Consider the following 12,640-nt stretch of genomic DNA (forward strand, 5'->3'; position numbering starts at 1 on the left):
TATAATAAAAGTAAATTTTTATGTACCTAACTGTTGTAACACAGTTGCTTTTACTTGTGCAGGAAGGTTTTCTGTCTGTAAAAGTTGTTCATAAGCTTCTTTTGCAGATCGATGTTTTTTCTAAAGAGCAGAAGAAAAGAATATTTAGAGAAAAGCAGGATGATTCATTTTTAAATAAAAATAATTTTAATCTTAAACCACATAGAGATAACAACTTTGTAAGTAATGAAACAAAATAAAAACCAAAATAGTATAATGTTAAAGACTTTACATAGATAATATGTGGTGACTGACATAATAATGTTTTAAAAGACCTAATGTTTAAAAGTACCATAAAAAGTAACAGTAAATAAAAAGTGATCGTTTTTTTAAATAAATATTGTTTTAGTCAGGAATGGATATATTTCAGATAAACAGCTAATAAAACTAACACTGAATAGATCAAGATGTCACATTTTAAAAATCCACTCTATCTCAAATACTACAATTTAAAACTCTTATGTTATTTCATAATATTCAAAAACATATACAGTATTCTATCTGATAATTCACTTTTAGCTTAGAAACATTTTCAAAGAAAACGTAAGCAATAGACCAAGTCTCACTATCCCATACCAAGGCTAGGACAAAAGAAAGGTAAAATTGAAAGTGTTAAATAACCAGTTCATTCTCAAAAATATTCTTTTTTTTTTTTATTAAATCATAACTGTATACATTGATATGATCATGGGGCATCATACACTCGCTTCGTAAACCATTTGACACATTTTTATCACAGTGGTTAACATAGCCTTTCTGGCGTTATCTCAGTTACTGTGCCAAAACATTTACATTCTACATTTACCAAGTTTCGCAAATACCCCTCTCAAAAATATTCTTGAAAAATACTTATAAATATTTGCAATTTTAAAGACCCTACATTTCCCCATAGATATACTGTACCAAATATAAACACTGAAAAGAAGCATAGTATTTAAGTTTACATAGTATTCAGGGTTACAAAAAATTTCTAAGTGGGTGGTACCTGTGGCTCAAAGGAGTAGGGCGCTGGCCCCATATACCAGAGGTGGTGGGTTCAAAACCGGCCCCAACCCCCTCACAAAAAAAAGAAACTGCAAAAAATTTCTAAGTGAGACCATTTGTCCACTGTGTTCATTCAAAAAGTACTAATAGAACTAAAACCTATTGTAGTAATGAAGATAACTATTCTAAAACAAAAGAACATCCAATAAATATCTTTAAAATAAACTTAGAAAAACAATGATTAAAGTGGTTTCTAATTATAAATTCAGATATCTGTAAGCAGCTTAAGCATTTTTTTACTGTTATTTGCATTTATTTTATGTTGCATCTATTCCCGTGCCACAAGTTTTTGTTTTTTCAGGGATATCTTATTTCTTCTTCTTTTTTTTTTCCTTCTAGGATATCTTTTTCTTCTGTGCTACCTCTTCTTCTGGTTTGGGAATATTTGTTCCTTTTCAGTAAAGATCATCTCAATGTGGCAGGGGGAGCTTGTGTATGGGTTAATGCAACCATGAGCTCTGTAAGTTCAGCAATGCATCTTGGGTGCTTTGTTCACTTGGATATGCTCAATGACCAAAGAATCTGCATCTAACCCCTTAAACAGTTAAGGGGTTAAATTCAGCATTACTCTCTGCATTGTTAAGCACATGCAGCAAAAATCCAGCACTCTTTGGGCCACTGACCCTGTGTCTAGCCCCACTGCTTGTCCTGGGCACACCTACCAACTCGACTGTTGTAACGTCGGAATGGTACACGTTGTTTCTTTAAGGTGACATCCTTCAGATACTTGGTGGTTTTTTGTATACGCATACCCTTTATGGCCTGGGCAGTTTCACATATGTTCTTAAAGTGAACATGAAGATTTGAGCCTCCTGACTTGCATGACTTTGTGGGGTTTTCAGGGTCAAGTGAATATGGAACCATTTTCACAGATCACCTTAGGCTGCTTAGGGGAAGAGGAAGAGCGGTGGCTTCTAGCTTAACCATTTTTAAGTACAATCACAAAAGGAATAAGAAAAGGTATCATTTCAAGAACTACTTACGATGGCATCAAATTCAGGGAGGAATATAATTATATAAATGCTGTGTGAACTGCAGCTAAAAAAGAGCATTGACAAACTAACCAAATCAGATAGTGAAATAAAGATATAGACCACTCTTTTCTCTCTCACAAACACACATGTATATACACACAGAGAAAAGCAAAACCAATATGTGAACAAAACTGTTCCAAATTACAATAGGAAATAAACTATATATATACATAAATTAGATTAATAAATGAAACTTATAAGAGAATTTTCGAATAGTAGTATTAAAAACTACTAGGAAATAAGAGAGAAAAGAAAAACTAAAAATAAAACATTCACAAAATTTTTAATTATGACAAGTTACAACTAAAAATAGATAATCACTTAAAATAATACAGAAAAGCATTTGACAAAATATATCAACTATTCATAATTTATTTTTTAAATATCCTCAAAAACTAGACATAGAAGGGAACGTTTTTACCAAAGAAAGGCAATGTATAAAAAGCCCACATTCTCAGTGAAACGCTGAAAGCTTTACCAATAATGAATATCAGGAAGTAGAAAGACAAAATCACCACTTCTACCCAAAATAGTAATGAATATTCTAGCTTAAGCAATAGACAAGAATAAGAAATAAAAGACATCAAAGAAGGCAAAGAAGAAGGAAAATCTTATCTTTCTTAGAAGACCTATCTTCCACATTAAAAAATCCTGCAGGTTTGGCATCTGTAGCTCAGTGACTAGTGTGCCAGCCACACACACTGAGGCAGGAGGATTCAAACCTGGCCCAGGGCCTGATAAACGACAATGACAACAACCAAAAACGTGCCAGGAGTAGTGGCTGTAGTGATACTTGGGAGGCTAAGGCAAGAGAATCATTTGAGCCCTAGAGTTTGAGGTTGCTGTTAGCTATGACACGATGGTACTCTATGGAGGGTGACATAGTGAGACTCTATCTTAAAAAAAATAAAATCCTGCAGATCACATACTCCCTACACAGACCCAATAAATTAAGCAAAGTTGCCACATACAAAATCAACATTCAAAAATTAGCTGTATTTCAGCACTGAGATTAAAGAATCAATAACAAATCTCCCAATAGGCACTGCACCTGTAGCTCAAGCCGCTAAGGTGCCAGCCACATACACCTGAGCTGGAAGGTTTAAATCCAGCCTGGGCCCGCCAAACAACAATGATGGCTGCAACCAAAAAACTGGTGTGTGTTGTGATGGGTGCCTATAGTCCCAGCTACTTAGGAGGCAGAGGCAAGAGAATCGCTTGAATCCAGGAGCTGGAGGTTGCTGTGAGCTGTGATGCCACAGCACTCTACCCAGCGTGACAGCTTGAGGCTCTGTCTAAAAAAAAAAAAACTCCCAATAAAATAATGCCCTGGTTCAGAGGGCTTCACATCAAAATTCTATCAAACCTTCAAAGAAGACCTTGCATCCACACTGCAGAAATTATTCCAAAATATTGAAAAGGAAGGAATTTTCCCCAACACATTCTATTAAGCAAACATTACCCTGCTATCAAAACCAGGAAAATACTCAACAAAAAAGGAGAATTTCACTAATGAATACAGATGCAAAAGTTCTCAATAAAATCCTAGCCAATAGATTACAGTAAAAAAAATTATACATCACAATCAAGTAGGTTTCATCCAAAGGATGCAAGGCTGGTTTAACATAAGAAAGTCCATGAATGTAACTCACCATATCAACAGAAGCAAAAACAGAGACCATATGATCCTCTCAATAGATCTAGAAAAAATATTCCATAAAGTTCAGCATCCTTTTCTAAACAGAACAGTTAAGAACACACTATGGGCATAGGTGACAACTTCTTAAACTGATGGAAACCATCTACGACAAATCCATAGCTAATATTATACTGAATGGAGTAAAACCAAAAGCTTCTCTACTTAGAACTGGAAGCAGACAAGGTGTCCTCTATTGCCACTATTCAACATAGTGCTAGAAGTTCTAGCCAACATAATTAGGCAAGAGAAGGAAACAAAGGGCACGCAAAGGGGGCAGAGGAGGTCAATCTCTCGCTGTTTGACAGTGATATGATCTCATACTTAGAGAACCCCACACACTCAACCACAAAACTCCTGGAATTGATAAAAAAAAAAAAAATACAGTAGAGTCTCAGGATATACAACCAAAGTCCATAAATCAGTAGCTCTGCATATGCCAATAACTGCCAATTTAAGAAGCTAATTAGGAGGGCGGCGCCTGTGGAAGGCGCCGGCCCCATATACAGAGGGTGGCGGGTTAAAACCTGGCCCCGGCCGAACTGCAACAACAACAACAACAAAAAAATAGCCAGGCATTGTGGCGGGCGCCTGTAGTCCCAGCTGCTTGGGAAGCTGAGGCAAGAGAATTGCTTAAGCCCAGGAGTTGGAGGTTGCTGTGAGCTGGGTGAGGCCACGGCACTCTACTAAGGGCCATAAAGTGAAACTCTGTCTCTACAAAAAAAAAAAAAAAAGAAGCTAATTAGGGACACAATCCCCTTCACAGTAGCTTAAAAAAAAAAAAAGAAATATCTGGGAGTATACTTAACAAAAGAGGTGAAGGACCTCTACACATAAAATTATGAAACCCTAATAAAAGAAATAGTGGAAGATATTAACAAATGGAAGATCACACATTGTTCATGGCTAGGAAGAATCAACATTGTTAAAATGTCTATGCTTCCCAAAGCAATCTAAAGAAATTAGATTCCAATTAAAATACCATTATCATACTTCCAGGATTTGGAAAAAATTCTACATTTTGAAGGGAACCAGAAGAAACCTCATATGGCCAAGGCAATTCTTACTAATAAAAACAAAGCTGGGGGCATCAACCTACCAGACTTTAGGCTATATTAAAAGGCCATGGTGATCAAAAAAGAGCATGGTATTGGCACAAAAAAATATAAACATATGAAACAGAATAGAAAACCATGAGATAAAACCAACATCCTATAGCTACTTGATCTTTGATAAACCAAACAAGAACATACACTGGGGGAAAAAAATCCCTATTCAATAAATGGTGCTGGGAGAACTGGATAACCACATGTAAAAGACTGAAATTGGACCCACACCTTTCATCACTTACAAAAATTGATTCCAGATGAATAAAAGACTAAAGTCTAAGACACAAAATGATAAAAATCTCTGAAGTGGATTTTTCACCTGCATTACAATTCAGGGATAGAGGATTCTAACTAGCCCTGGTCTGTAAAAAGGCAATAGTCCTGGCTAAGAACTCAGAAGGGTAGGGAGGTCAAGTTTAGTTTTGCCTTCTCTGGTCGCCTTTCTACTAAAGCAGTCCTGGTGCCCAGCTTCCAGGGCTTTCCCTTCGGGCATCCTGGCAACGTAGGGTCACGCGCCAGGCCAGCTCTCTGAGATATCTCCTGCAACCCAAGCCCAGAATGACTACAGACTGCAGCAAAAAGCTTCTTCTTGCAGGCATTCTCTGTTGTTCTATGTGGCAATAGCTTTGGGGGTTCTGACTGTGATTCTTACAAGTATGCTGCTATCCCAATGGATTCTGTGCCAGGACACCACCTATTCCACTGTGTCAGCTGTCTAGCTGCCCAGACCTCTGGATGAGATATGGTAACTATTGTTATTATTTCTCAGTGGAGAAAAAGGACTGGAATTCTAGTCAAGAATTCTGCTTAGGAGAACAATCCAAGATGGCAGCCAAGTAACAGCTTCCCTGCAACTGGGCACATTGAGTCTGGGGAGATAAGACTCCAGGCATCTCTAGCTGGTGGGATCTGCCTATATTCATCCCTTTGAGAATACAGGGAGTCAGGAAGGGACTTCTGGACCCCAAGAGGAGGACAAAAACAGTGGAAAACTGGCAAGTGGTCGAGTGTGTTCTATTGGCCTAATCCTGCCGGCAGCCATAAGTACAAGCAGCAGTGAGACTGCAAACCAGAAAGGCATTACCTGTGAACTGTTTCAGTATTTTTGGACTTGGCACTCAGTTGAATGGCCTTAGGGAGAGCTTGAGCAAGAGTGCGGAGAACTTTGGGCATTATATAGGGCCCAAGACTAAGCCGCTGAGCTGGAGGGAGGTAATAGTGTACGGCTGTGGGCCGCAGGGAGCCACTGTGAGATAACTGGGTCGCAGAGCAAGGATCGGGCAGGAGCTAGTAACCTAGTGACTGAGCAGCCTAAAGGCAGGGAATGAGCTGCCTTACAGCCTTAACCCTCAAGGGCAGAGTGAGACTGGTTTTGGCACACTGGAGCCTCGGGCTGTTGCCCTGGGTAGAGTGCCGTAGGGTCACAGCTCATAGCAACCTCAAACTCCTGGGCTTGGTGAAGCCCAGACCTCCATAAGAGCTGCGCCACGACCCCCAACCCATGACCCGTGCCCACAGGGGGTCCGCATGCCCTGAATAGGAACTGTGGGAGTGCGCAACCCTGCATCCTCCCTCCTGTACCCTCCCTACCTCCATACCAGCCCACTTGTCTGCCAGGGATTCTGGTAGCTGCGTGCCACCTGGAGACCTCCCTGCCTCTGCACAGAGCTCTTCTCCTGGCCAGAGACTGCTGGAGCCTTAGGCTCTCTGTGCCAAAGTCACTGGGTGCCAGGCACTCCCAGAACTGTGCGCACCACCTCCCACCCTGTTGCTGGATCTGGGTGTGTCACACTCCGGAGCTACTTCCACAACCAGAACTCCCTGGCCTGGGCAGAGGAATTACACAGGGTCACTCCCTACAAAGATCCAGCAACAATAGAGTGATCCCGCTGGGGTCTAATCTTGAAGAGACACCTCCTGAACTCTGAGGATGGCCAGAGGCAACGGTGAAAAACAATCATGAGGCAAAATCAACAGAAAAACTCTGGCAATATGAATAATCAGAGTAGATCAACTCCCCTAAGGATCAATGGGGCAGACACAGCACAAGATCCCATGCACAAACAAATAGCTGAGATGTCAGAAATCGAATTCAGAATCTGGATAGCAAATAAGATCGAATTAGCATTCCAAGCAGTAAACCAAACTCAAGAATTCAACAAATTCAAACACCTAATGACCAAAGATTTTGACACATTGAGACAAGTTGCAGTCCTCAAAGATCTGAGAAACACAGTAGAATCCCTCAGCAACAGAATGGAGCAAGTAGAAGAAAGGATTTCTGACATTAAAGACAAAGCTTTCGAACACTCCCAAACTCTCAAAGAGGAAGAGAAATGGAGAGCAAAAACAGATCACTCTCTCAGAGAGCTCTGGGATAATTAGAAGAAAATCAATATTAGTCTTATACAGATCCCTGAAAGTTACAAAGTGGCTTCACAAGGCACACAGTCTCTTCTCCATGAGATTGTGAAGGAGAACTTTCCAGACATACCAAGAGATTCTGAAATTCAGATAGCAGACAGTTTCAGAACTCCAGAACAACACAACCCAAATAAGACATCTCCCAGACACATCATAATCAATTTCACTAAAGTTAATATGAAGGAGAAAATTCTGAAAGCAGCCAGACAAAGGAAAACCATCACCTACAAGGGCAAGAATATTAGAAGAACTGCACATCTCTCTGCTGAAAACTTCCAAGCTAGAAGAGGATGATCATCAACTTTTAATCTCTTAAAACAAAATAACTTTCAACCCAGGATTCTATACCCAGTTAAACTGAGTTTCATTTATGATGGAGAAATTAAACACTTCAATGACATGCACATGTTGAAGAAATTTGCCATAACTAAATCAGCTCTCCAGGATAGTCTCAGACCTATCCTCCATAAAGACCAGCATAATCCTCCACCTTAAGAATTTGCTAACATATTCTTCTTAGCAAAGTATCTCAGGAGTGGAAGAAAAAATATCCAATGTACTCAGCCCTACTAGGAAGCTAAATTATAGCTTTCACATGAAGGCTATAACCCAACTATAGCACAAGACTATGGGGAAAGGCCAAGGAAGGGGAAGGGGGAGGTTTTGGTGGAGGGAGGGTAATGGGTGGGGCGACATCTACGGTGCATCTTAGAATGGGTACAGGCAAAACTTACTAAATGCAGAATACAAATGCCTATATATGGTAACTAAGAAAATGCCAGGAAGGCTACGTTGAACAGTTTGATGAGACTATTTCAGATTGTATATGAAACCCGCACATTGTACCCCTTGATTGCACTAATGTACACAGCTATGATTTAACAATAAAAATAAATAAATTAAAAAAAAAAAAAAGGGGCGGCGCCTGTGGCTCAGTTGGTAGGGCGCGGGCCCCATATACCGAGGGTGGCGGGTTCAAACCTGGCCCCGGCCAAACTGCAACCAAAACATAGCTGGGCGTTGTGGCAGGCATCTGTAGTCCCAGCTACTTGGGAGGCTGAGGCAAGAGAATCGCTTAAGCCCATGAGTTGGAGGTTGCTGTGAGCTGTGTGACGCCATGGCACTCTACCGAGGGCCATAAAGTAAGACTCTGTCTCTACAAAAAAATAAAATAAAATAAAATAAAATAAAAAGAAAATTAATGAAACAAAAAGTTGGTTCTTTGAAAAGATAAATTTAATAAACCATTGGCCAGATTAACCAAAATCAGAAAAGTAAAACCTTTACTAACCTTAATCAGAAATGAACAGGTGGAAATAACAACCGATACCACAGAGATACAAGAGATTATTTATGACTTTATATAGGGTTTTTATGCCCAGAAATTTAACAATGTGGAGGAAATGAACCAATACCTGGAATCACATCATCTTCCTAGATTTAACCAGGAAGAAATAGATCTCTCAAACAGAACAATATCAAGCACTGAGATTACAGAAACAACAAAAAAAGCTTCCAACAACAACACCAACAACAAAAAGCCAGAGGCCAGATAGCTTTACAACAGAATTCTATCACACCTTCAAAGATGAGCTTATACTGATATTACAGAATCTATTCCAAAACCTTGAGAAGGAAGGAACCGTTCTCAACACATACTATGAAATAAACATTATATTGCTTCTAAACCATGAAAAGACCCAACTAAAAAGAACTACAAACCAATTTCACTAATGAATATGGATGCAAAAATAAACAAAATCTGATAGATTATATTTTATAGCTAATAGATTGCAGCTACACACTAAAAAAAATTTTACATCACAATCCAGTAGGCTTAATCCAAGGGATGCAAGTCTACTTTAACAGACACAAATCTATTAAATGTAATGCATCAAATCAACAGAAGCAAAAACAAAGATCATATGTCTTCTCAATAGATGCAGAAAAAGCATTCAATAAAAACCTAGCCTTTTCCAACAAGAACACTTAAAAAAAAGAAGCATAGGTGGCACATTTCTTAAACTGATGGAAGCCATCTATGACAAACCCATATCTAACATCATACTGAATAGAGTAAAATTGAAAGATTTTCTACTTAGAACTGGAACCAGACAAGGATGTCCACTATTACCACTATAACTCAACACTGTGCTGGAAGTGCTAGGCAATACAATCAGGCAATAGAAGGATATAAAGGGAATGCAAATGGGGCCAAAGCAGGCCAAACCCTTGCTCTTTGTTGATGATATGATTTTATACTTAGAACATCCCAGAGATTCAACCACAAAACTCCTGTAAGTGATCAGGAAATATAGTAATGTCTCAGAGTATAAAGTCAATGTCCACCAATCAGTAGCCGTTGTATGTGCCAATGACAGTCAAGGAGAGAAGTAAATCAAGAACAAAATTCATGTCATAGTAGCTTCAAATAAAATGAAAATACTTAGGAATATACCTAATGAAAGAAGTGAAAGATCTTTTCAAAGAGAATTATGAAACCCTAAGAAAAGAAATCGCAGAAGACACTAACTAATGGAAGAACATACCATGCTCTTGCCAGGGAAAAATCAACAAAGCAATCTACGGATTCAATGAAATCCCCATTAAAATACCAACATCATTTTTAGTAATAAAAACAAAGCTAAAGGCATCATCCTTCCAGACTTCAGGCCATATTACAAGTCCACAGTGATCAAAACAGCATGGTATGGCACAAAAATAGAGACATAGACATAGGACCAGAATAGAAAGTAAAGAGTTGAAACGAGTCTGTACTTGCCATCTCATCTTTGATAAACCAAACAAAAACACATAGTGGGAAAAAGAATCCCTATTCAATTCCTATTCTGGTCCTGGCAGAAGTGGATTCAACAAATGGTGGTGGCAGAAGTCTTTCACCTAAAAAGACTGAAACTCGACCCATACCTTTTACCACTTACAAAAATTGACTCAAGATGGATAAAAGTCCTAAATCTCAGGTATCCAACATTTTAGAAGAAAGTGTGGGGAAAACGGTTGATGATGTTGGCCTGGGGAAAGATTTTTATGACAAAGACTTCAGCGGCCATGGCAACAATAAAAAAAATTAACAAATGGGACTAAATTAGGCTGAAAGCTTCTGAACAGCTAAGGGAAAGAGTACAACCTTCAGAATGGGAAAAGATACTTGCATATTACAAATCAAACAAAAGCATGATAATTAGGATCAGTAGAGAACTTAACAAAAAAAGAGTAAACACTCTCATCTACCACTGGGCAAGAGACATGCATAGAATCTTCTCTGACAGTGACAGACGAATAGCTAATAAACATTTGAAAAAAATGCTTATCTTCCCCAATCATCAGAGAAATAGAAATCAAAACCACTGTAAGATATCACCTAACCCTTGTGAGAATGGTCCATGTCACAAAGTCTCAAAGCTGCATATGCTTTGCATTTCTCTGTTGGTTAAGGATGATGCGCCTGTCTTCTTCAGAGAAGTTTCTCTTCTAGTTCCTTGCCCACCCTGAAATGGGATCTCTTGTTCTTTTCTTGCTAAAAGAAGAAAGAGTTTGAGTTTACATGGATGGAGCTGGAAAAAAGGTATCCCAAGAGTGGAAGAAAAAATACTCAATGTACTCAGCCCTAATATGAAACTAATTTACAGCTTTCATACAAAGGCTATAACCCAATCTCAGTACAAGAATATGGGGAAGGGGGCAAGGGTGGGGAAGGGAGGAGGAGGAAGGGTTGAGGGAGAGTGTTTGGTGGGTCCCCATCTAGGGTGCATCTTGGAAGGGTGCAGGTGAACTTTACTAAATGTAGAGTATAAGAGTTTAAAAATAATAATTAAGAAAATGTGATGAAGCCTATGTTAACCAATTTGGTGAAAAATATTTCAGACTGTATATGGAACCACAACATTGTTCCTCATGAGTGCATTAATGTACACAGCTATGATTTAATAAGAAAGAAAGAAAGAGAGAGAGAGAGAGAAAGAAAGCAAGCTGCAGATGCTGGTGTGGATGTGGAGAGAAGGGAACACTTTTACACTGTTGGTAGGACTGCAAACTAACACGTTTTCAGAAAGAAGTATGGAGAATTCTCAAAGAACTCAAATTACACCTCCTATTTGATCCTGTAATCCCATTACTAGACATCTACCCCGAAGGAAAAAAAATCCTTTTATCCTGAGGACATTTGGCTTAGTGCCCACAGGACATTAAGGCTGACAGGTTACTACAACAAAAATTAAAAATAGCCAGATGTTGTGGCAGGTGCCTATAGAGCCAGCTACTTGGGAAACTGAGGCAGAAAAATTGCTTAAGCCCAGGAGTTGAAGGTTGCTGTGAGCTGTGACACCACAGCACTCTGCCCAACGCGAAACAGTAAGACTGTGGCTCAGTGAGTAGGGCGCCGGTCCCATATGCCGAGGGTGGTGGGTTCAAACCCAGCCCCGGCCAAACTGCAACAAAAAATAACCAGGTGTTGTGGCGGGAGCCTGTAGTCCCAGCTGCTCGGGAGGCTGAGGCAAGAGAATCGCATAAGCCCAAGAATAGAGGTTGCTGTGAGCCGTGTGATGCCACGGCACTCTACCCGAGGGCGGTACAGTGAGACTCTGTCTCTACAAAAAAAAAGTAAAATAAAATAAGGACATTTGTACTAAATTGTTTATCACAGCTCACTTTACAATCACCAAAATGTGGAAACAACTTAAATGCCCAGGAATGGATTAACAAGCTGTGGTATATGTATACCATGGAAGACTATTCAGCTGCTAAAAAAAAAGATGGAGACTACATTTTTTGTATTAACCTGGATGGATGTGGAACACATTATTCTCAGTAAAGCATCACAAGAATGGAGAAGCAAAAATCCAAAGAACTCAATTTTAAATTGAAGGCAACAGATGAGCCAATAATACAAGTGGCAGTAGGTAGGGAAACGTGTAGTTGGTACAGAGAAAAGGATGGCAGGGTCACAGTGTATGGTACACTTCTTGGGGGTGGGACATAATTATAAGAGAGACTTTACATAACAAATGCAATCAGTATAACCTAATTCTTTCTACCCTCAATGAATCACAAACAACAACAGTAATAAGGACTGGCTAAAGAAATGCACATTTTTATTACTGGGATAGTTCCCAAACTGTATCTATCATATGGAAAGCTATGAAATCATAAATTGAAAGCTGAATAAGTCTGAAATATGGTATTTTTCATACCGGCTATATTATAGTCCATTATGGTTTGAGGCCTAATAAAAATGTGCATTTCTGAGGCCTGAGAATTATATCATTGATACTTGC

The 12,640-nt window shown here is 39.2% G+C and overlaps 1 protein-coding gene across 4 annotated transcripts in view; it reads right to left on the reverse strand.

The window, feature by feature from the left end:
• The window catches only part of LOC128578987 (histone demethylase UTY), a 224,939-nt gene that overhangs the window by 81,858 nt on the left and 130,441 nt on the right, over positions 1 to 12,640 (reverse strand). For all 4 annotated transcript variants that reach the window (XM_053581315.1, XM_053581314.1, XM_053581313.1 and 1 more), the window contains exon 9: positions 27 to 120. In XM_053581315.1, the coding sequence (XP_053437290.1) occupies positions 27 to 120 (94 nt within the window). The remainder of the gene's footprint in view (positions 1 to 26; positions 121 to 12,640) is intronic.

This window comes from Nycticebus coucang, chromosome Y (genome assembly GCF_027406575.1).
Source record: "Nycticebus coucang isolate mNycCou1 chromosome Y, mNycCou1.pri, whole genome shotgun sequence".
Classification (NCBI taxonomy): Eukaryota; Metazoa; Chordata; class Mammalia; order Primates; family Lorisidae; genus Nycticebus; species Nycticebus coucang.